Raw genomic sequence first — 26,303 nt, forward strand, 5'->3', positions numbered from 1 at the left:
TAGTCAGTGTCACTGAACTGTGTATGTAGAAATTTTTGAAATGGTGTATCTTTGGCTATGTGTATTTTCACCAAAAAAAAAAAGAGGTTGACAAGTTAGAGGGTTGATATGTTGCGGGGTTTTTAACCAATGTCATAAAACAACACGTGTACTTCTGTTTCATGAGAAACTATTTGTTCTGTAAGCCTTCGCCAGAAGTACAATAAAAAAATAAAAATAAAAATCCAAGAAAAAAAAAATCATTATCAAATGCCTGAAGATCACAAACCTCCCCACATAGGAGGGATTGAGGGTTTAGCCCCTTATACCTTCTATGAGCGACCTCAGGAAAATTGTGACAGAAAAGGCTCAGACAGGAACACTAAAGTGGGCTGAAAGAGGCCTGCCCTCAAGAGTCAAGATGTACGGAGAAAACAAAGAAAAGACTTCTATGCCCCCTGTCATGGTCTGAATTATGTCCCCCAAAAAATGTGTCTATCAGTTTGGCTGGGCCATAATTCCCGGTATTGTATAATTTTCCTATATGTTGTAAATCCTGCCTCTATGATGTTAATGAGGGAGGATGGGCTGCAGTTATGTTAGTAAGGCAGGACTCAATCTCCAAATTGGATTGTGTCCTAAGGCAATCTCTTGAAATATAAAAGAGAGAAGCAAGCAGAGAGTAGTTGACCTCATACCACCAAGAAAGCCGTGCCGGGAGCAGAGCCCATCCTTTGGATCTGAGGTTCCTGCGCTGAGATGCTCCCAGACCAAGGGAAGACTGATGACAAGGACCTTCCTCCGGAGCTGACAAAAAGAGAAAGCCTTCTCCTGGAGCTGACACCCTGAATTTGGACTTCTAGCCTACTAGACTGTGAGAAAATAACTTTGTCTTTGTTAAAGCCATCCACTTGTGGTATTTCTGTTACAGCAGCACTAGATGACTGAGAAACCCCCCTTTCCATTACTTTTCAATTATATTTCATAACATTCTAGAATCTTTGTGTGATCTGACAAATCAGAAAACTAGCAGGGATCAGAGGCAAGAAGAAAGGATCCTAGGTCTCAGATCAGAGAAAGAAGCCAGCCTGCCCTCTAATGGCCATCCTGGGTAGTGGCAGCAAGACATGAGGAGGCCACCCTTTCCACCTCTATCCTGAGCTGGGCAACCCAGACACGCAAAAAAGAAAGGCGCCTGGCTATAACAACATACATTACTGAAACCTTATAGGAGAGAACACAGGCCAAAGGGCAAACTCTGATGCTGCCTTGGTGACCATGTCCTGCCTTCATATCTAGATAATGGCTCTGAGAAGACAGTACTGGACAGGGACCTGAAAAGAGCTCTAAAAGGCTAGGCATGGGATATGACATGCATTGATTAGGAACTATTCTTTTCTCAGATAAGATACCAAAATAAATTTCTATGCAGTGTCCAATACAAACATCTACTTGTTCTGTCCTCAAAAAAAAAAAAAAATCGTGATACATTATTGTTCAGTGGCATATAATCCTCAAAAGTAACAAACCTGGCAAAGAAGCCAAGGAGCAGATAGGGACCTCCCAGTGTTTGGGGATGCAGGAGCTGGGGTCAGATGCATAACTGAAATTGGGCAGGTAAAATCTCACAGTGCTGTTAATTAAGGAGATATTCTGTAAGACAACACAACTGAACTGATCTGTCTTTGCTATTCTCCTGCTGCCTGATACATAAATTTTCAAACTATTTTTTGGACTTTATTTCTAACTACAATGATATAACCTACTTTTCTACACCCACTCCACCCTCATATAGAGATAAGATTACATTAACATTGTCAATTAATAAATGTTTACTAGGTAGCCATACTCTCAAACAGCTTTCAATCTAGCTAGGAAGGCAGTTCACATACACTAGCATCCCATGTTCAATAGGTGGTAGCACTAGATTAATTCTAAGGTTCCCTCTAGCTCCAAAATTCTAAGATGTTACAACTTCACAAAATTCCTACATGTTTACAAACCAGTAAGTTTCCATCTCAGCGGAGCCCTGACGCTGCTCCTTCCTAGATCAGTCCCCTTTCCATTTCTCAAAGTCCTGATTCCAAATATCCACTGCTGTTTGCAAGCTCTGAGCCTACTTGGGTCTCTCTCTCTTACTCTCATGACAAAGTCACCTGTTTCACACGTACATACACGTGAACACACACACACACACACAGTAACTCTGACCTAACCTCTTAATTTATCCACCCATCCACTCACCCACCCATCCATCCATGAGACATTCATTGAGTCCTATTGCAATGCCAAGCATTGAAATAGATGCCGGGAATAAAAAAATGAATGATCAGCCCCTGCCCCTAGAACATCTATGTCTAGCAGAGGGAAAAACAGATATACAAAGAAACAAATATAATATTAGTGCTGTAATAGAAGTATGTTCAGGGGAAGAAAGGGTTAATCAACTCTAAGGAGGGGGCATGGGGGGGGCAGCAAAGACTATACAAGGAACACAGGTGAGCTGCAAACCTAGCTCTTGTCCCATCTCATCACCAACAAATTTTGGGACGAACTTATGCTTGCTGTTATAGATCAAGTATAAGTTGGCTTCTACCCCCACCACTTGACTGAAACAGAAACACCTCCAAGATAAAAAAAAAAAAAAAGGCAAAAATCCAATGCCCTTTTCAACCCTTTTCCTATTTGACTTTTCTATAGTAATTACGTGTGTGTGTGCGTGTGTACATCCACATACTTATAATAGTTCTTGAGCAGCACTGTCTTAAAAAGTCTAAATCTGCATCTCTTCAAACCTCTGCCTCTGTCCTCGAACAGCTTCTTGGACACTGCTCTCCTTCACTGGTTCTTCTGTCTCCCAGGGTTCTGTTCTTCTCTAGCAGTTCAATGTTCTTCCCTAGCAGTTCTACGCACTTCCCCTGAGGGATCTCAGCTACAACCACTTATGGATGCTTCTTAAGGTCTCTGTGTGATACAAATGGTTTGTGCTCAACTACTTGCCTAAGGAGCCCTGGTGGTGCAGTGGTTAAGAGCTTGGCTGCTAACCAAAAGGTCAGCAGTTCAAATCCACCAGCTGCTCCTAGAGGGTCACTATGAGTTGGAATTGACTCGACGGCAACAAGTTTGGTTTTTTTGTTTGTTTGGTTTACTTGCCTAAGGGTTGGTGGTTCAAACCTACCCAGCGGTACCATGGAAGAAAGGCCTGGCAATCTGCTACCATAAAAATCACAGCCAAGAAAACCCTATAGAGCAGTTCTACTATGTAACACATGAGGTCACCATGAGTCAGAATCAACTGGATAGCAATGGGTTTGTTTTTAGTTTTCTTGGTGCCTCTCAAACCTGACCCAAGCCCTCGAGTCAACCCAGATTCCTCCTCTTCCCATTACCACCCTTCCCAATCTGCCAATCCTCCCTCCTAAATATCTCACTGCCTCTTCTCCATTCCCAGGGCTCCTTCCCTCATGTCCCATCAGCCTCCTTGTCTCCTGCGTTAGCCTCCTCCCAATACTCCTCATATCCACCCTCCCCTCTCCTCTCTCCTCTCTTTGGCCTTCCTCACTGATGCCAAAGTGACATTTGGAACATGAAAATCTAATCATGTCCCTCTTGTGCTATAAATTTTTCAGTGATATTGTTACAGGACCCAATCTAAACTCCAGCCTCAACTCTACCCTGCTCTGTGTTTCAGGAGGCCAACCTCTGTATACTGCATCACTGGGCCTCTTTTGCCAGATGCATTACATTTGGGTATGGTCAATAGGTGGCCCTGGGGGAGGGAGTGGGGGGAGAGAGAGAGAGGAAAGAGGTCAAAGTACTCCTTCCTGCTCCCCCTTGGCTTCAGCACTTTGTGTCTGGCAGTAGCTATGTCACACCATGCCTTTTTCCCCATCTGACAGCCCCTCCTCCAAGGCTCCAGATATTACTGGGCTTCTGTAATACCGGAGTCCCTGGGTGGAGTAAATTGTTAACACACTTGGCTGCTAATCAAAAGGTTAGAGGTTTGAATCCACCCAGAGGCACCTCAAAAGAAAGACCTGGTGTTCTACATCCAGAAAAATCAGTCATTGAAAACCCTATGGAGCACAGTTCTCTGACACACATGGGGGCATTGAGTTTATGTTAATGGTGGTGGGGTGATTTGGAAAAGGATAGCAAGAATGGTTGCACAACTTGAAGAATGTAATCAATGTCACTGAATTGTACCTATAGAAATTGTTGACTTGGCATATGCTCTGTTATGTATTTCTGTATATACTTCCACAATAAAAAAAAAAAGAGCATTTAGCAACAGATCAGAAAAAGGTGCTTATCTGCCTAGAGCAGAGACAGGTAAAGACTCAGGTGCAGGATGTCCTAATATATAATGACCCCAATTTACAGAGAACTTTTATAATCTTAAAAGAGTAGTTGTACAATATTTTATAGACATCTGTCAACATAAGGTTGGGAAAGCAGACATAAAAAATAGCTAAGCAGAACTTCTTAATTCATCTTATTCACTACCTGGCCTAGGGCTAAACATTATTAATAAAATACCTCTGAATTCTTAAGAACTGAAAAAATTACACGATTTTTTTCCCCACAAAACAAGCCAAAACTGGATTAAAGTTTATTTGTCAAGAAAGACCTCTCTTAAGAAATGTACCAAAGCAACCTTGTAGCTTGGAGGCTGGGGAAATAGTCCAGTAATTCCCAAATGTTGCTGCACATTAGAATCGTCCAGAGAACTTAAAACTCACCATGCTCGGGTCACACCCCATGCCAATTAAATCAGAAAGTCTGGAGGTGGGAGCCAGGCATCAGTATCTTTTTTTTATATATACTTATTTTATTTTTGGTGAAAATACACACAGCAAAACATATGCCCATTCAACAATTTGTACACATACAATTCATTGACATAGGTTACATTCTTCACACTATCCTCTATCCCACTGTCTAAGTCATCTAGTGCTGCTATAACAGAAATACCGCAAGTGGATGGCTTTAACAAAGAGAAATTTATTTCTCACAGTCTAGTAGGATAGAAGTCCAAATTCAGGGCATCAGCTCCAGGGGAAGGCTTTCTCTCTGTCACCTCTGGAGGAAGGTCCTCGTCGTCATCAGTCTTCCCCCGGACTAGGAGCTTCTCTGCACAGGAACCTCGGGTTCAAAAGACACACTCTGCTCCCAGTGCTTCTTTCTTGACGGTATGAGGCCCTTGTCTTAGTTATCTAGTGCTGCCATAACAGAAATATCACACGTGGATGGTTTTAACGAAGAGAGGTTTATTTCTTCACAGTAAAGTAGGCTAAAAGTCCAAACTCCGGGCGTCAGCTCCAGGGGAAGCCTTTTTCTCTCTGTCGGCCTTCTTCTCTTCGGTGTTCCCCTGGACTAGCAGCTTCTCTGCGCAGGGACCCCAGTCCAAAGGACATGCTCTGATCCCGGCACTGCTTTCTTGATGGTATGAGGTCCCCCAGTCTCATTGCTCACTTCTGTCTTTTATATCTCAAGAGATTGCCTCAGGACACAATCCAGTCTTGTAGATCCAGTCCTGCCTTACTAACACAACTGCCACCCATCCTCCCTCATTAACATCACAGAGGCAGGATTTACAACATACAGGAAAACCACACAATACCAGGAATCATGGCCCAGCCAAATTAATACACCTATTTTGGGGGGGACACAATTCAATCTATGACAGTCCCCAACTCTCTGCTTGCTTCCCTTTCCTTTTCATCTCTTGAGAGATAAAAGGTGGTGCAGGCCACACCCCAAGGAAACTCCCTTTACACTGCATCAGGAATGTGACCTTAGTAAGGGTGTTACAATCCCACCCTAATCCTCTTTAACAAAAAATTACCATCACAAAATGAAGGACAACCACACAATACTGGGAATCATGGTCCAGCCAAATTGATACATACATTTTTGGGGGGACATATCAATCCATGACATTCTACCCTTTGGCCCCCCAAAAATCACATCCTTGCAACACGCAAAACACATTCACCCCATCATATCATAGCAAAACTCTTAACTCCAAGTCCAAAATCCAAAACTTCCTCCTCATCTGTGAAATCTGGAATACAAGTTACCTGCTTCCAAAGGTACAATGGCAGAACAGGCACAAGCTAGACATTTCCATTACAAATGGGAGAAACTGGAGGGAAAGAAAGTATAACAGGTAGTGTCATGGTTTGAATTACATCCCCCAAAAAATGCGTGCATCAATTTGCCTGGACCATGATTCCCAGAACTGTGTGGTTGGCCTCCATTTTCTGATTGTAATTTTAAGTTAAAGAGGATTAGGGTGGGATTGTAACACCACCTTTACCCAGGTCACATCCCTGATCCAATGTAAAGGGAGTTTCCCTGGGGTGTGGCCTGCACCACCTTTTATCTCTTAAGAGATAAAAGGAAAGGGAAGCAAGTAGAGAGTTGGGGACCTCATACCATCAAGAAAGCAGTGCCAGGAGCAGAGCGTGTCCTTTGGACCAGGGTCCCCGCGCAGAGAAGCTCCTAGTCCGGGGTAACACTGATGAGAAGGCCAAGAGAGAGAGAAAGCCTTCCCCTGGAGCTGACACCCTGAATTTGGACTTCTAGCCTACTTTACTGTCAGGAAATAAACTTCTCTTTGTTAAAACCATCCACTTGTGGTATTTCTGTTATAGCAGCACTAGATGACTAAGACAGGCACCAAGCAAGTCAGCAGAACACATTACACTAGCCCTCAAGGCTCTGAAAATAAACCCCTGTTCTCTGAGACAATTTACACAATGGTCCTGCCCTCCAGACTGTAGGTATTGGCCACACTCTCTGGATTCTGAGCGGATTCTGAGCGGAGGCCCCTTGGCCCTGGGCTTCAGTTCCGACTTGCAGGCCCGCTGGGACAGCAACTCTGCTCCCTTGGCTTTAGGCACACCATTCTCCTAGTCCATCTGAGTGGCGACTCCACCCTTAGAAACACCAGAGGCCATGGCTCCACCCTTTGAAACCCCTGAGGTCAGGGCCATACCTTTTGAGACTGAGGCAACTAGGCTTCTTGTGTTCCTCGTGTCTTTAGGATCTGCTTCCCGTGGCCTCTCCGCCCTCGGGTCTCACTCCCGCATCTGCCCTGCTGGGGCAAGTGTTCCAAAGCTCAGTAGCTCCTCCTGTAAGTGCCCAGAGGCACTCCACTCTGCCAGGAAGCCTCCCGTGCACAAGCACTCAGCTCTCTCACTCCATAGGTCGGCTCCAGCACTGTCTGGCACTGATCTTCTGGTTCTGCTGCTGCTAGTTCTTTGCTGCTGTAGCTTCTCTGCTGCTGCTGCTCCTCTATCCATTCACAGTTTCAAAACGACTTCCACATTTTAGGTATGTTAGAGCAGCACCACGCTCTCTCAGTGCCAAATTCTGTCTTAGTCATCTGTTGCTACTATAACAGAAATACCACAAGTGGATGGCTTTAACAAAGAAAAATTTATTTTCTCATAGTCTAGTAGGCTAGAAGTCCAAATTCAGAGCATCAGCTCCAGGGGAAGGCTTTCTCTCTCTGTCGGCTCTGGAGGAAGGTCTTCATTGTCAACAGTCTTCCCCCGGACTAGGAGCTTCTCAGCACAGGAACCTCGGATCCAAAGGATGTGCTCTGCTCCTGGTGCTGCTTTCTTGATGGCATGAGGTCCCCCACTCTCTGCTTGCTTCCCTTTCCTTTTATCTCTTGTAAGATAAAAGGTGGTGCAGGCCACACCCCAGTGAAACTCCCTTTACATTGGATCAGGAATGTGACCTTAGCAAGGGTGTTGCAATCCCACCCTAATCCTCTTTAACACAAAATTACAATCACAGAATGGAAGACAGCCACACAATACTGGGACTCATGGCCCAGTCAAACTGATACACACATTTTTAGGGGGACATAATTCAATCCATGACACCCATCATTCTCATCACTATCCAAACTATTTCACCACTATTGAGTTAGAGTCAGTGCTCCCTAAACTTCTCATCTATGCTTTAGAGTTACTGTTGTCAGTCTGATCTCATGTAGATGGCTGTGCTCAAGGTAAACATTCTTTACTAATTGAGCTAAACTGTGGTTTGATGATGACTTCAGAAAATAGTTTCTGTTCAAGGTTTAAAGATTATCTCAGGGCATTAGAGTCTTAGGTGATTCCAACATGCAGCAAAGTTTTGGAACCTCTGAAACAGTCTATAGCTTTGCCTAAAAGTAATCATTCAAGTTAGATTATCATCTTATACTCTGCTGTTGGCTATAGATCTGGCATAAGAAAAATAAAGTCCATTGTTCCACAAAATAAATGAATTAACTCTTTTGAAAAAGAAAAAGTGCTTATTTCAGTTAGTTTTGCATTTCCATTTAGAATAAAGGACACTTCAAATTGCGAGGCATTAATCTTGGTGCCTTGATCATCATTGCATTCCCAGCACCTACAATACAGTAAATGCAGAGTGGCACAAATGGATAAGCACTTGGCTACCAACTGAAAGGTTGGTGGTTCAAATCCACCCAGAGGCACCGTGGAAGAAAGTCCTGGTGATCTGCTTCCGAAAGGTCACAGCCATTGGAAACTGTATGGGGCACAGTTCCACTCTGGAACACATTGGGTCACCATGAATCAGCATCAACCCAGTGGCAACTGGTTAAATTATAAATGCAGAATAAATACTTGTTGAATGAATAGTGCTTCTGAAAAATATAGTTCAGGAAGAGATGGTTTAATGGAAATGACTCTTTTTAAAATATATACATAAAATGATGAAACACTCCACTTCTAGAAGCACTCTCATAACTAAATGTAAAAATGGTCACAATACATAAACAAAAGATTCTTCTGAAAAGGATTCCTTTATATATCTCATCTGGTATCTGTCCTAGCTTATATCATGTTTAGCTTTATAGGCTCTCTTACTCTTTTGGCAATATAGATAACATAAATAAATTTAATATCACTCTTAGGAAAGCTTAGAAGAAAAATAGCACTCCCCCGCTGGTTGTATCTATGTTTTTTTGTCATAACTGATAGGAAAGACACCAACCAGGGGACCCAGGCTATGTCACCAACCAACTAAAAAAAAAAAGAAACAAAAAAACCCGTTGCCGTCAAGTTGATTCCGACTCATAGCAACAGAGTAGAACTGCCCCATAGGATTTCCAAGGAGCGCCTGGTAGATTTGAACTGCCGACCTTTTTGTTAGCAGCTGTAGCTCTTAACCACTACGCCACCAGGGTTTCCACTAACCAACTGAGCGAGTTTAACTCCTCCACACCTTACTTGCTCAGATATAAGACAAAGAGGGTGAATACAAATTATTTCAAAGTCCTCTTCTAGATCTAAGTTACCATGACTTTGATATACAGACTTTTTTTTTTTGAAAATCAGTTTCCTTTGTAATAAGGTCACATGAACTATCTACTCTTTGTCAAAGCCACAAGAATCTCTCAAAAATTAGAGGTGCTAAAAGCTATTACTGTACTTTTAAATATTACACAAATTTGCAATATGTATAAGAAGAGGTAAACTATGACAAAATAGAAAAAGAACTTTTAGCTAAAGACTTTAAAGAAAGTGGAAGAAAACTGTTGCTATAAAAATGCTAGCTATATATCAAAAACATACCTAAAGCTGTTGTCAATATCAACAAATTTGTAATAAGTCATAATTCTACAATTGAGTTCCAAATTTAAGGCATATCTACCTTAATATAAATCTAAATGTTAACGTCTTTTCATCTACCAAATCAAATGAGATTATGAAAAAGGAATAAGCACTTCCAGGTTGAGATGTCAGATTGAAAAAAAAAATGCATCTAATTTTGGTTGCAATCAGAGTCACGTTAAAAATACCGTAGAGCTGTTTCTGTGTTTTTGTTTTTGTTTTTGTTTTTGCCTTTTAAATCAGAAATCTACAAAGGACCAAAAAAAAAAGAAATGGAGACAATAGCAATGAAATTCTGAAACTGGTACAACATAAGGGTAAGTAGAAATTCATATAGCAGATCCTAGAAAGCTAAATCCCAAACTAACAGGGTAAAGCTTAAATCCAACAACGATTACACCAAATAATCCATAAAAGGCTCAATGACTAGCAGCCAGTTCTTCAGAACTAGAGGGTAAAGGGAGGGGGACTTAAATAAGGAGACTGGGTGAAAGCTGTTGAGAAGCAATTAGATCCCTAGATCCTCCCCTCTATTTCATGAAGCTAGGTAACTATCCCTCTCCCATCCCAACGAAAGTTATGAAGTTTCAATTCCAGAGTGGGTCAAGACAGAAGGTCTTTGGACAACTAGCAGAGAACTGGTACCTTACCAAAAACAGGGTGATTCAGAAACCATATGCATACTGAATGCTGAATGCAGAAATCCACCCCACCGCCCAGCAAGGTCTCTTTCCTCACTCAGCTCCCAGAACACCAGTAGCCAGATCTTCACCCTCCAGCTGGAATCTGTAAGCTTCTTCCCTGTGAAATCTAACCAGCTCTAAAAGGAAGACTGAAGATATTGACATGGGGGCTCTACAAAAAAAGGCCCATCCAGGTCACCTTTCAGTGAAGCTCAGAGTCAACAAGCCTCCCTTGGAAGCTCAGAAGTCAAGTCAGCTATTTTAAACCTCCACATTTATGAGCAGATAACCAAGGATTACCAGACATCTGAGGAAAGCCTTTAAACATAATAGCAGTTTTTGAAAGATTTTTCTCCCTGTATAATCTATGTCCTCCAAATTGCTGTTTTCTGTTTGTCTGTTTTAGTCTCTACCATTAATATTCTTAGAGCAATAAGAAAATACATTTGTATCTATGAAACAAGAACAGGGCTCCATACGGGGAAACCAGCACAAGTTGTACAAGGAAAGGCCATGGAAGCTCCACAGATACATCCAAACTCCTTGAGGGACTGACTTGCTGGGTGCAGGGCTGTGGGGACCATGGTCTCGGGGAACATCTAGCTCAACTGGCATAACACAGTTTATAAAGACAATGTTCTACATTCTACCTTGGTGAGTAGCGTCTGAGGTCTTAAAAGTCCGTGAGCAGCCATCTAAGATACTCCACTGGTCTCATCCCTTTGGGAGCAAGGGAGAATGAAGAAAACAAGACACAAGGAAAAGATCAGTCCAAAGGTCTAATGGACCACAACTACCACAACCTCCACCAGACTGAGTCCAGTACAACTAGATGGTGCCCGGCTACCACCACTGACTGCTCTGACAGGGATCACAACAGAGGGTCCCGGACAGAGCTGGAGAAAAATGTAGAACAAAATTCTAACTCATAAAAAAAGACCAGACTTACTGGCCTGATAGAGACTGGAGAAACCCCAAGAGTATGACCCCTGGACATCCTTTTAGTTCAGTAATGAAGTCGCTCCCAAGGTTCACCCTTCAGCCAAAGATTAGACAGCCCCATAACACAAAACGAGACTAATGGGGCACAACAGTCCAGGGACAAGGAGTAGAAGGCAGGAGGGGACAAGAAAGCTTGTAATAGGGAACCCAAGGTTGGGAAGGGACAGTGTTGACAAGTCGTGGGGTTGTTAACCATTGTCATAAAACAGTATGTGTATTAACTGTTTAATGAGAAACTATTTATTCTGTAAGCCTTCATCTGAAGTACAATAAAAAAATAATAATAAAAAGAACAGGACACCATATAAAACACTCAAATAACAACCCAAAAAAGGTCCCTATAAAAGGACTGGAAAACAAAGTTGAGGCAATCTCCCAGAAAGTAAAGCAAAAAACAGAGAGACAGAAAATCAAAAGGAGAAAATAAGAACACTACGAAATTAGTCGAGAAGTTCCAACAGCGAAACAATAGTATTCCAGAAAGAGGAAAAGAAGAGAGGAAAAACTTCAAAGAAGTAATTCATACAAAGTTTCTAGAATTAAAGGATACAAGTTGCCTGAGTGAAAGCCTGCCTCCACCCAGCACAATGGATGAAAACAGACCTACACAAAGCAAGGTAACTGAATTTCAGGACACCAAGAACAAAGAGAAGATTTCACAAGCTTTCAAACAGAAAAAACAAACAGATCCAGTACAAAGGATCAGGAATCAGAAAGGTTTCAGACTGTTCAAGAGCAACAATGGCAGCAAGAAGGCAATACAGCAAGTAAAGAATTGTCGATCAAGGAGAGAGTAAAATAAAGACATTTTCATACATGGATAAGTTTCCAAGTATCTGCCTCTCATGCACCCTTTCTGATATGCACAACAATATAAAAGAGTAATCAAGAAAGAAGAAACAACATATCCAACACAAGAGAAAGACAAAGAGATCCTCAAGAACAAAAATAAAGGGAGATCCCAACATGGCAGCTGTGCACAAGATAGAGCACAACCGATTCAGACTAGAGCAGCGTGGCTCAAGTGACAGGTATGTTGAGGGTGGTTAACATCAAGACTCTTGCTGCTATTGGACCATCTTTCTAACTAGAGGGCAGAATGCCCAGAGGAACTGGTCCAGATTCTCATCTGTACTTGCTTTTCTACAATGTGCTGATAAAGGGTCTACTCGGCCCTCCATGCCCACAGAAGCGTTCTGCTTTGACCTACTTCTGAGGGTAGGAGCAAGGCCACGGAGAGCTTTGAATCAAAAATAAAGGGCAGGCCACTCCCTCAACCTAGGTGATCATTCAGTAACTAGCCCTGACAGATGTCATAAGACTCATTTATGACCTTGCCCTGTGTCTTCCCCAGAAGAGGCTCCTGTAAATTCTCTAGGGAGCCCAAAAGCAGACTGTGAACCCAAGACTCCATTGGTTTACCTTCTGAGAGCTTTTACCTACCAGCGGCAACATTATCCTTTCCCTACACAACTAGGCTTGAGCTTGCTGCTCAGTTTTTCAAAATTCTATATTGTTTATGAATATGAAGACCAAAATAATAAAGCATCTAAAAAATAACATGAGATAATATCTTCATGAGTTCAGGGTAAAAAAGATTTCTTACACAGGACAGGAAAAGCACCAGCCATAAAGGCAGAATCAGCAACATAATTTTGGGGCCCAGTGTAAAATGAAAATACAGGGGCCCTTTGTTCAAAAATTATTAAAAATTTCAAGAGAGCAATAGCAGAGTAGTGAGGGGCCCTGCTGAGCACAGGGCCCTATGCAACTGCTCAGGTCACACATCCATGAAGCCAGCCCTGCATAAAGATAAAAGATGGCTAAATTGGACTACATAACAAGTTAGAACTTTTGTTTATTAAATGACACTCTTAAGAGGGTGAAAAAGGAAACCAAAAAAGTGAAGACATCTGCAACACATTATCTAACAAAGGACTCGTACTGAGAATACATAAAGAATTCCTCCAAATCTCTAAAAGACTACCACCACCACCAAGAGACAGACACTCCAATAAAGAAATGGGTAAGAGAGACTTAAACAGGAACCTCACACAAAACAAATGCCCAAGTAGCCAATAAACATATACATGAAAAGGAGCTGAACAACATTAGTAATCAGCAAAATAAAAATGAAAATCATGCAGCTACTATACACTCACAATCAACTGCTGTAGAGCTGACTCTAACTCATCGCAATCCCACGTGTGTCAGAGTAGAACTGTGCTCCATAAGGTTTTCAACAGCCAATTTTTGGAAGCAGATCACCAGGACCTTCTTCCAAGGCACCTCCAAGTGAATGTGAACCACCAATCTTTGGGTTAGCAGCCAAGTGCATTAACCGTTGGCACCACCCGGGGATTCCATACACTTTCTAGATAGCTAAAACTTAAAAGACTAGCAATATCAATACCAATTGTTGGCCATTCCAAAACCTCCTTAGCACATATCACCCTATCAGCTTCTCATACACACATATACAGATTTATTTACTGACTCCTAGTGAGCATGTGACCCAAGTAGCCTAAGCAATGTGGATTGTGGGACTTATTCTGCACATGTAGGAAAAGAGATCTGTTCTCTCAGGTAGGGTTGCTGAGTTGGAGCTGCTGTTGGCCATTTTTGTGTCGTTCAGTACAGAGGAAGGCAGAGCTGAGATGAAGTCATATTCTTAAAGATCTGTTTGAGCACCTGTACTTGATTTAGCTATATCTGAAAGGACATCATCCCTAGACTTTTAATTATGTAAACCAATCAATTTCTTTTTTTGCTTAAATCAGTTTGAGTTGTCTATCACTCACAATTAAGAGTCTTCAATGTTACAATGCTGTAACAAAATAGTAGACTGAAAAACTGCATTGTCCATTAAAAATTATGTTTATAAATAATTTATACCAATGGCAGCAGCTTATGTTATGTGAAAACGGCAGAATACAGAAATGTTATATAGTACGACTTTGAAAAAACTACATGTAAAAATACATTTGAATAAATAGTCCAAAATATTAAGAAATTATCTTTAGAAAACCATTTTTCCTCTTCTTTTTATACTTCTGTATTTTTTTGAAATTTCCATAATGAGTATTATTTTTTAATATATTTTATTGTGACATAATTCACATGCCATAGAATTCACCCTTTTAAACTACAAAATTCAGTGGGGTTTAGTATATTCACAAAATTTTGTGCAGACACCACCACTATCTAATTCTAGAACATTTTATCATCCCTATAAGAAACCCCATACTCATTAGAAATCACTAAGTCTCCTGGCAGCCACTGATCTACTTTCTGTCTCTATGGATGTCTCTAATGAAGACTAAAGAAGAATTAATGCCTTTGAATTATGGTGTTGGTGAAGAATACTGAATATACTAAGGACTGTCGGAAGAACAAACAAATCTGTCTTGGAAGAAGTATAGCCAGAATGCTTCTTAGAAGCGAGGACGGCGAGACTTCATCTCACATACTTTGGACATGTTATCAGGAGGGACCAGTCCCTGGAGAAGGACATCATGCTTGGTAAAGTAGAGGATCAATGAGAGAGGAAGACCCTCAGTGAGATGGATTGACACAGCGGCTACAATGATGGGTTCAAGCATAGCAATGATTGTGAGGATGGTGCAGGACCAGGCAGTGTTTCGTTCTGTTGTACGCAGGGTCACTATGAGTTAGAACTGACTCAACAGCACCTAACAACAACTCCTCTATGGTTCTCCCTATTCTGGACATCTCATATAAGTGGAATCATATAATATGTGGCTTCTTGTACTTAGCATAATGTTTTCAAGGTTTACCCAGTTTGAAGCTTATCTCAATACTTCTTTCCTTTTTACAGCTGAATAATATTCCACTGTACTTATGTACCACATTTTGTTTATTCATTCACCAGCTGATGGACATTCGGGGTTGCTTCCACTTTTTGCTATTAGGAATAAAGCTGCTATTAACATTTTTGTACAAGTTTTTGTGTGGACATACATTTTTAATTCTCTTCAGTATATACCTAGGAATAGAATTTCTAGGTGACTGTATTATTTTTATTATAATAGTAATAAAACAGAACTATTTTTCAGTCTAAAATGTTTAGTGTCAGCACCACCAAACACAGGGTCACACAAATTCCTTGCCTGCCACAGAAGACAAGATACTATTATTGAGAAGGCAGCCATGGAAAAAGAAAAAGATCACTTACCTATTTGACAAAGTTATCAGTCTCTAACAGGCATTTATGATAGATGGTAAGATTTAATCACTTTATTACCAGGATTCCAGGGTGAACACATTAATAAACTGAGGCTGTAAGCTGCCTAAAAGTCCTGTATTTATTGACAAGGCCAAAAAAAATACATTTTTGTATATATTCACATTTTGTTCATCCTTTTTTCTTGTCACAGGTTTTCCAATGACAGCTAGATTTTATCACTTGATTTATAAGACCATTTTACAAACTCAACTTTCATAGCTTAAACATTTACTACACCAATGCAGAAAACTGCAAAGTCATGCTATGGTAATAATTAAGATGACCTCCCTTGTGCTTTCAAGAAAAAACAGGTAAATCACAGGAAAGTTAAGCAAGCAAAATTTTTAAAATCAGAATTAACCTTCTGGTCAAACATTCATTGTATTCTTCTCATTGTCTTAAAATCTTGAGGTGGATTTTCCTGTACACTATGCTATATCTGATCAATAACCTATCTGGCCAAGAAAAGATAAAGTACTTATTTCAGACGCAAACTATGCTGAAACAGCATTCTAATAAACCTGAAAGTTTATCACGTCCTCTACATGTTAAAAATTCCTACTGCTCCAGCCATATTCCAATATTACAGAGGTGTCTATCTAATTGCTAAGAAAAAGTAGTCTTCTTACATCACAGTTTATGGTGGAAAGTGTAGGCTTTTGAGACACCTGTCTTCAAAATCCATCTCAACCACTTACCACCTGTGACGTGGGGCAAATTAAAGTTTCTGAATCTCAGTTTCCTAATAAAATGTGCCTAAAAGATACATAACTTTGTAGAGATGCTATGAGAAATAAAAACAACACTTTTTCATAAAGCATGTACTTACATGCTAACAGCTTCTGCCATTCTTCTTATTAATTTTATTTTTAGTACTAAATTTGTTGTACCGTGGTTATCCTTAGATGGTTGGTTAAATATAGGGGAAAAAAATCTACTCTTCTATAACACAAATATTGATCCTGCTCCTCTTATTCCCATTTGAGTTTTAAAATAGATTGTACCGTAAAACTTGGGGTGAGAAAACCATGAAGTCTAAGCAATTATATCATCTATGCTAGAAATAAAATTGATCTACTTATTTTGGCTTATAATCTACACTTAATTTGCTTCTTATTTCAAAGTGATTATATCCCTTTTGATGTATCAACAAGAAAAAATTCACCTCAATAAAAGGCTGAAGTAGTTGGTTTCTAGAGCTTGTTATAGAAGCGGGGAAGCGCTTATGTTAATAAGCACTGAATTCAGATAGAGACGAAAATTGGGATCATCGGGACTTTTACAAATTACGTATAAACCAGGGCTTCAAACCAGTTCAAACCAGTTCGGTCATGGCCAACTAAGCAAAACAGAACAGACTGGTTTACAATTTCAGTAAACCGGAACAATAACCGGAATGGGAAAAATTACGAGTAGCAGCCCTGGAATGGGAGAAATCAGAAGAGGTGTAGTGAGCTCTTTTAGGAGTCTGATGCATGAGACTGGATTATTGGCAGGACTGTGGAGAGCGACACACATTCAAAGCAGCCTGGTTGGCCACCATCTTTGAGCGAGGCAGTGCTGTTTCCAACTCTCCTCAAAATCCCACAGGCAAGAGATTTAGTTGCTATGCAACGCATGCCTGCCCTTATTTTCTAAGAGTGAGATTAGGTTTCTAGTAGGGCTTCCACTCGTAATTTTTCCCATTCCAGTTATTGTTCCAGTTTACTCAAATTTTAAAATTCAAGTCTGTTCCAGTTTTGCTTCCTCAGCCATGAATTAACTGGGAAGATGGGAAGAACCAGTTCAAAGCCCTCATATAAACAAGTCAATATGTTCTATTTGAATGCATCACTGCCAACTATTATTAAAATGAAAGCTCAGTTATCTATTGTGATAGCAAAATATCAATTTCTTAGAACTTTAATTAAATTATTATTAGTTGACTTTGAGTAAAGAGCCAAATGTGCAACTACTGGACTCAGGCGTTTATTTACGAAACATCTAACCTCTGGAGTTCTTCTAAAACGGATAAATACCCTGTTAGTCAAATTTCTAACACTGTCTACATCATAACACAGTATCTGATCATGATAATTCTAATGCACTGTTATTTCTTAACAAAAAACATTCTGTTCCATTTAATAGGGTCTTATTATCAAGATGAGACTTGAACGCCCAAGGACAAGAACCAGAAAATCCCAAATTTTCTGAAATGCAAAACCCTCGCTGGAATTAAAGACAGAAACTCTAAACTACATAGGAAGGATGCATTCACAAATTCACAAATTAACTTGAGTACTTGTGGACACATTTTTCTAAAAAAACACAAATGTCAGCCCTTTTATCCATCCAGTATATTCAAATTCTAAAGGATTATAAGTCCCTAGAATTCATCAACCTATGACTCCGTGGGGGCCTCACATTCCTCCCTGTCTCCTGACACTGGCTCCATCCCCACTCCTAGTTTCCCACATGTCCAAATTCCATGCATTTACCACTCTGTGCTTTTAACTTCTATACAGACAACAACCATGGGTGCATGAAAGAGCAGTCAAAAAGAGAAAAATCTAGTTACCTCAAAATAAAAGGGGAAAATAGTAACATTTTCACTTGGTGTTTGTGAATCAATCAGAATCCATGTAAACAAACATTTATAACAGATGCTAACTTTGTATAGATATATACGCCCTTCTTCCTTCTCTAGCTATTACAGGCAAGTGCCTGGCTCTGGAGAAAACCCTATTCAAAACCTGTCTATTCAATCACATTCCTGCTTGGAATCACATTACATCATTATGATAATCAAGCAGCATTCTGTTTAATACACAATAAGTTGAAGCCTTCGAGTAAGTAGCAAGAATAAAAGTTTGGCAATAACAAACAGTGATAGAATAAAAGAGGATAAAGAAAACACCAAACTTTCTTTTCATAATAAAACATGAGAATGGAGTTTAAGCCATCAATTTTATCGTCTGAAACGAATCAAGCCCTGAAAATTGTTTCATGAAAATGAACACATCTTAATATAAAAACAACCAAATCCAAACCCATTGCCATCGAGTAGATTCTGACACATAGCAACACTATGGGACAGAGTAGAACTGCCCCATAGGGTTTCCAAGGCTGTAATCTTTACGTAAGCAGACTGACTGCCTCATCTTTCTCTCGTGAAGCAGCCGGTGGGTTCGAACCACTGACCTTTTTGGTTAGCACCCAAGCACTTAACCACTGTGCCACCAGGGCTCCTTCATCTTAAAATGGAATTTAAAAAAACAAAACAACCTCTAGGAGGTGCCACTCTACATACAAAATGTGAAAGAGTAATAGAGCAAGAAAAGGCAACTTTCACACGCACCCGAAAAGCTGCCACAAGGCATTTTATCAAAACACAACATTTGTGCCTAGATTTACCATACCTGAACATACTGTTGCGCCATGCTGCATGTTAATAAAAAATACAAAACAAAAATACGGACATGTTAGCAGAATAAAATGTAAAGTTGTTGCATGGAGAATAACAAAATTAATTCACAAGCTTTTACATTCAGTATTTAATATGGACTACCTTATTTTTAACTCAGTTAACAAATCACACAGCTCTTAGTTATGAGTGCATTACCCAAGAGGTGAGTTCAATTTGTTTAAAATATTTTGTCCTTTTCAGATTCCAGGGCAAACTGTAAGATCCTATTACAAGAGCCTCCTTCTTGTAAGTCAATTGTTCAATTCACTTATTAGAGGAACACAGAGAATGAAAGAACAAAGGTATTCCTTTTAGGTTGTGTCTACTTGATGCCATTTATAAAATAAAGACTGTAGTCCTTATTTAACATCAGGTAAAAACAACCATTGTCAAAACTCAGTACTACCTCCAATCTAAAGGAATAAAACTGTTTGTAACATTAGCCATGTAATATACATTTTAACTGAAAAAATAGGAAGCTGTCTTGCTAACACGATTAATGATAGAGAAATCTTGCATTCCACACTGTCTTACGATACAGTTGTTCATAGTTCTTAGTGCAGAGATTAGCAGCTGTCATTTACAACTTTTTAATATATTCAGAAACACGATGACTCAGCTTCACTAACTTGCCAGTGGCAAAAGGGGTGACCCCACTCTAGTACTTACTTCTCTTCTGTGACACCGCCTGCAAGCATGCAGTCACAATATCGCAGTTCTTCTGCACTTTATGCAGAAGCCTATCTTTCTGCTTCAGCTGCCGAAGTAACTTCGCTGACTGAATGCCGATTCTGTACTTCAGCTCTCGAAGGACTGTCTTCAGTTCACTGGTGTCTATTAGTAAAGAAAAATTAAACACAGAACAATAAATACCTTGAGAAGAATACAAATTCCAATGTCATGTTATTTAAAAGATATATATCTAGAATATCCATTTAAACTAATTCTGGGTTCTCACCCAGGATTATATGCATGTATTCAGCTACGACATTCTGAGTGAACAGTTAGTCAGTCAGTCATCTTCTGTCCCTGTCCACGACACAAATACCATAAGTTTTATCCTTAAGACTACCAGTAACATGTAAGCAAAGACTCTTTTGCAAATTTACTTTTTATTGCCTGAAAATTGACATATACATTTGCATTACTAAAGTGTTCAGATGGTAAGCTTGCAAGAAAAGAATCTTTTTGAGTCAGTTACATTAATGCTAAACCTAACAGCTGGTAACAGTATTTTTAAAAAGCACTCACCCTTGTTTGTAAATGAATAGCTAAAAGTAAATAATATTATCACATTTTCTAACGTGGATGAATGTGGCAGTTCTGGTTTTGTTTTACATATAGAGTTTCCTGATAGCCTGCTAGGCACAATCTTTCATCTTAGACACTCAGTAATTTCTCAAATATGGTAGAAAAGACATTTAAATGCAGATAAGGAGAATTCTACATTCATAAAACTAATATTCTCAACAATAGCCTTTCTACAAGTAAGAAAAAGACTTGGGAATGAGAATTGTCAACAATTTCCATGATGACTTGGGAGTTTTTTTCATCACACTCGATACCATCATCAGTGAAGCTTTCCACTCAGCTTGGTATTGGCCAGGACCTCACTAAAGACCCTGTCTGGGGTTTGGATCTACTTATTTTTAAAGGGATTTGGAGAAACCAGAGAGGATTAGAAAAGAACAGAAGATACATTCTAAAGTAGGAAAGGTAGCTCAGAGATCAAAGAAAATGAACTTTTGTAAAAGAGAAGTATTAGTGGTGATTTAACAACTGTCATACCTGACCATACCATGGAAAATGCATTTGACCTTGAGTCAAAGAGAACTGCCTTCGGATCAACCTATGTGATCTTGAGCAAAATAGTCTCAAATTATGTCTAGCATACAAGATTATTCTATGAATCAAATGTGAATGGACTTTGTAAACATCACCATAGATAACACCTTAAATAAGTATAAGGAATTGCTATGAGGATGAGAGCAGAGGCGAGTTTTTCCTGTCATCCTGTGGAGCCCTGGTGGCCCAGTGGTTAAGAGCTCGGCTGCTAACCAAAAGGTCGTCAGTTTGAATCTACCAACCTTGGAAACCCAATGCGGCAGTTCTACTGTGTCTTATAGGGTTGCTATGACTCGGTTTGGTTTTTGTTTTGAGTTCAAATGTGGTGGAATAAAACAGGAAGCAAGAGCACAGTTAGGGCAAATGAAAATATTTGGATTCTAAGGACGATTAAACGTGGGAACAAGTAATAAGAGGAGTCCAAAAGCTCTCCACTCCTAGATCCCTTCAAATAATTTTCCTTCTAGAAATAAAAGGTATGGAAATTATTTAAACATTCAAAGGAAGTTTGCTTGTTTTATTAAAAAGGATCTAGAACTATCCATAAGTGAGGAAACTAAGACACTGAAAGGTTAAATAGTTGCCTAAGGTCACACAGCAAGTAAGGAGCAGTGGCAGAATATCAATCCAGGCAAGCCTGACTCCAAAGTTCATCCCCTTAACCATGGCAACGTGGAGGAGACAGCCAGGAGAAAGCCCAGATCTGAGACACCTCTGTGCTGCCTCACATAAAGGACCAACACATGCTAAATATCTAAATAGGGGCAAAATCCCTGACAGTAAGAAGAGAGAATTAACAACCAGATCACAAGTTATCAATATTACATGAGACTCTTACTGAATGCAGAGTAGTTACGTTAGAAGGGATATTTTTTGACCCTCAAATAAAAAGTCAAATAACCTAATAAGTATTATTCAGGCACACAGCTGTTTCCATCACCTGATTCTTTAGCACTTTAATGATGTGTATCAATCAAGGTGTGGGTGTACCTGTGTGTGGTGTCGTTAAGCGCCATCAAGCTGATTTCGAGTCATAGCAACCTCACGTGGCAGAGTAGAACTGCCCCATAGGGTTTTCTAGGCTGTAATCTTTACCGTAGCTGATTGCTAGGTCTTTCTCCCGAGGAGTGGTGGGGTGGGTTTTAACCACCAATCTTTCGATTAGCAGCCAAGCGTTAATGTTGCACCACCAGGGCTCCTTAAATGTGTGTGTAGGACTATTATAATATGACTCCTTTTCATCCTAATCAGATCAACTACAGGAAAGAAAGGCTAGCAGGCAGCTAGCCGTGCAATAAGACTGGAACTTGGGCTAAACAAACTCTTACAGGTCTCTTGTGACTTTGCAAAGCTGTACCTCTTTAAACTTTAGCTTGCCGATTTTTCTCTTCCAAAAGGAAATTACTAAACCCCAAAACTCCCTCGGTAACGAAAAGTGAACAGCTTTGTAAAAAAAGAAAGCCAAATCATAATTCTTATAAACTGATTTTGTTGGAGTCTGAAACAACTGTTGCCCTAAAGAACTCTTGGCATAAACAGACACTCTGAAAACAGCCAAATAATTGTATAAAATGACATGGCACAACTCCAGTCAAAGTCAGGGCAGGGGGAGGAAGGTGGAAGCCATTTGTAACAACCAACTAGGAAAAAACCTTCACTAGGAAGCCAAAAGAGGAAGCTGAAGCTGTTCACGCAGATTTGAGAAAGCAGACAGATTTATTCTTTTTTGGTCATTTATTTTTTTCTGGCACCAGCAAGACTAATTTTACAATTAGGAAACAGGAGAATAGTACTCTTTCCTCCCTCCCCTGGTAATTTAATTTAGCACAAGGTCACTACTTTAAAGAAGTCTTATTGTGGCTTAGCATGTCCTCCACACCTCACTTCATTTTGTAAATTGGGGTCTTGATATAGCTATACAAAAATACAACTATAATAATTGCATTAATATCTAAAAAGCAAGTTATTATGAATAGCTGAGGAGGGGGAATTAGGATTCAAGTATCAAGTCTGATAACAAAAGAAACACCAAATTACCCTCTCCCACTGAAAACCAAGGTCATTTCTGTAGATTGACCTCCCCACACCAACTGAAGGTACCAGGGATTAAATTCTTTGGTAACACCAAACTCTAGGGCTCGCTACTCATCTGCCACAGAGAAAAACATCCACCAAGTGAGTCAGCATCCATTCGATGGCTACTACCTTGATTTGGTTTAGTGGCTCTTTAGAACCAGGCGTTCTGGCAGAAATGGAATTCACACGTTCTCTTCCGAAACTGCATTACCGGATTATTCCGCCTCACTAGTTAAACACTATCAAGTGGTGCGTACACACAAAGACACACACACACGCTCCTAGGTAACCTCAGGTGTGCTTAACAGAAACACCAAACCTATACTAACAGCTGTTCCAGGAAATTCGCAACCTGTGCTACCTCTCCCCTAAGGCCTCTGACGACCTTCCTCCTTCCCACAGGGTGGAAATGGGGGTGGGGCGCCCCGCCACCACCATTCCAACAACTGATGATCCTCTACTTGACAACTTGAGAAGAGATGGGCGAGGGCGGGGGAAAACGGCATTAAGAACTAAGTTTAGTCATGAGTCTGTGACCCCGTCCAGCAGCCTCAGATCGAGGAGATGCCCCAAACTTAACATCTGAGGGCTTGGCCAATCAGTCCACGTGTGCACAGGTGAGCGAGCAAGCACGGGCAGAGCGGGCGGGAGCTCGGCTTCGGGAGGCTCCTGGGATGTCCCGTCCCTGGGCCCTCACCTTTCTGCCGCAAGTACTGCATTTGGTGCCGCTGGCTCGACCGCTCCTGCAGCTCCTGCAGCACGCGGGAGTCGCCCGCGCTGCCGCGGCCGCCCAGGAACACGTCGGAGCCCGAGGCCTCGGTGGAGCTGTCGAGGCTGTCCCAGCGCCGCCGGCGGCCGCCGGATCCTCGTCGTCTGCCGCCGCCCGCCGTCTCCTCCTCCTCGGCGCAGCTGTACAGCTCGGTGAGCAGCCCGCTCACCAGGGACGCCGTGCGGCTCGTCCGGCCGCCCCAGGGCTCGCAGCGCTCCGAGTCTTCCTCGCCCTCCCAGGCTCCCGGGGCACCGAGCGGCCGCTCCGCCGGGGGTGCCCCCCGAACGACTGAGTCCGGGGACACTCCCGGCTCGGCTTCCTCCAGTGCGTCATCCGGCCTTGCTTTGCGACCGCCGCGCAACTCAAACTCTAGGCGCCCCGTCCCGGCTCTGCCCGCGGGAAGGAGCTCCATGGCCCCCGGCGCACAGCGGTGCCGCACTCGCGGCTCCTCCTGCCCTGTTCGCGGCGCCCCGCGCCCCGCCGCGCCCGCCAGTTCCGGGAGGAGGCGTGGCCCCATCCCTGGCTAGGCTGCCCGCGGCGCGGGCGCGCCGCCAACCGGCTGAGGATCTCCGAGGCTCCCGAACCTCCCCCCAGCCCACTGGCGCTCGGCTGCCGGCCAGGCCAAGAAGGAGGGCGGCCACGCCGCTGGACTACCTGGAGACACCCGCTGCAGATGAGGCCCGACCTCACCGGTGGGCACTCTCCGAAGAGAGCCAGGGAGCAGGGTATAGCCAGAACAGGATCAGGAAGAAGCCTTCAGTCTGGAGTGGGGAGGGCGCTCTGGCAGCTGCCACCTTCTCTTGAGCAAGTGATTTAACTCAAGATGAGGGCGACTCTTGCATCCTGTTCAGCCAGCAGTTAGAAATAATACCCGAGAGGGTTCTAAACGCCAATAAACAGACCCGAGCCAGGAGCTCCCTTCTTCACATTCTCAGGCAGAAAGCCCAGTTCTCACCTTCCCACCTGCTTTGAGAGCGTCTAAAAGGTTCTTGTGACACAGTAGTTAAGCACTCACCTGTCAACTGAAATGTCAGCAGTTCAAACCCACCAGCCACTCTGCGAAAGAAAGATGTGGCAGTTGGCTTCCATAAAGATTGTTGTTGTTAGGGGCCTTCAAGTCAATTCTGACTCATAGCGACCGTATGTACAACAGAAGGGAAAAAAGATTGCAGCCTCGAAAACCCTATGGGGCCATTATACTCTGTTCTATAGGGTCGCTATGGGTCAGAATCGACTAGACTGCGAAAGGTTTATTTAAGCGTTCTTGGTTTCTTACAATAACCTTCCTAAACCTCTGAAGACTTGGCACATACTTGAGACTTAATAACAGAACTTTTTTCTTTAGGGAAAATAAACTACTGGATTAGATCAATTTATTTCGTGGCATAAGACGTAGCACAGACTAAGGGCTTCAGAAATGCCCATGGGGTAACTGAATCGATAAGTGGATGGAGCTAGCTTCGACGTTAAAGTCAAAAGTTTGCAAGAGATCATGAAAGATGTATCTTTACCCTAGACTTTGGTGGAAGAATTCTGAGACGTCTCTTCACTGTAGATATGTTTGTGAATTTAATAATTGTTAACATCTTTCAGCACTCTTTGTACGCCAGAAACCATTCTTAGTGATTTACATGAATTATCCTATTTAATTCTCACTTTAATCCCATAAAACAGGTAAGTACTATTTTATCCTCACTTTTCAGATGAGGAAGCCGAGGCACAGAGTGGCTGAATAACCTGAAGCTTCACAAAGAATATAGTGGCCTTTTTTTTTTTTTTGGTGGAGATGTACATAACAAAGCATACATCCATTCAACATTTTCTACATGTACAGTTGAATGAAGGAGTCTTGGTGGCGCAGTGGTTAAGAGCTTGGCTGTTAATCAAAAGATCAGCAGTTAGAACCCACCAGCCGATCTGCGGGAGAAACGACCTGGCGATCTGCTCCTGTAAAGATGACAGCCTGGGAAACCCTATGGGGCAGTTCTGCTCTGTCATATTGGGTCACTATGAATTGGAACTGACTTGACAGCACACAATGACAACACAGTACAATGACATTGGTTACATTTTTCACATTGTGTCACCATTCTCCCTATTATTTCACCACCGTTAACTTAGACTCTCTGTCCCCTAAACCTTTCCTCTGTTTTACAGTTACTGTGTAAAGTTAGATCTCACATAGATAATTCTTTACAAGAGCATACTGCTGAAGGTGAACATTCTTTACTAGATGGGCTAAACTGTTGTTTAGTTTAAAAGGACAGTTTTGGTTCAAGGCTTAAAGATTATCTCAAGGCAATCGATTTGGGGTCTTCCCCAGTCTCAATGGATCCAGTAAGTCTGGTTTCTTTAAGAATTTGAAATTCTGTTAGACATTTTTCCTCCTTTTGATCAGGATCTATCTATTGGGTCTTTGATCAAAACGTAAAGTAATGGTAGCTGGGCACCATCCCATTCTTCTGGTCTCATGGCAATGGAGGCAATTAGACCCGCAGTCCATTTCCTTCTCTGATTCCTGGGTCTCCTTCTTCCTCTGCTATTCCAGGGAACAGAGACCAATTGTTGTATTTTGAATGGCCACTGGCACACTTTTAAGACCCCAGGCTCTACA

General features: G+C 41.5%; 1 protein-coding gene across 2 annotated transcripts in view; it reads right to left on the reverse strand.

The window, feature by feature from the left end:
- Positions 1-24,177, reverse strand: part of TBC1D30 (TBC1 domain family member 30) — a 99,758-nt gene extending 75,581 nt beyond the window's left edge. For both annotated transcript variants that reach the window (XM_023736105.1, XM_023736104.1), the window contains exons 1-2: positions 23,618-24,177; positions 19,669-19,833 (exon numbers count right to left, since the gene is read on the reverse strand). In XM_023736105.1, coding sequence (XP_023591873.1) covers positions 19,669-19,833; positions 23,618-24,101 — 649 coding nt within the window. In that variant the 5' untranslated portion in view covers positions 24,102-24,177. The remainder of the gene's footprint in view (positions 1-19,668; positions 19,834-23,617) is intronic.
- Between the last annotated feature and the right edge of the window lie 2,126 nt (positions 24,178-26,303).

The sequence above is a fragment of the Trichechus manatus genome, unplaced genomic scaffold (genome assembly GCF_000243295.1).
Source record: "Trichechus manatus latirostris isolate Lorelei unplaced genomic scaffold, TriManLat1.0 scaffold00086, whole genome shotgun sequence".
NCBI classification, from domain to species: Eukaryota; Metazoa; Chordata; class Mammalia; order Sirenia; family Trichechidae; genus Trichechus; species Trichechus manatus.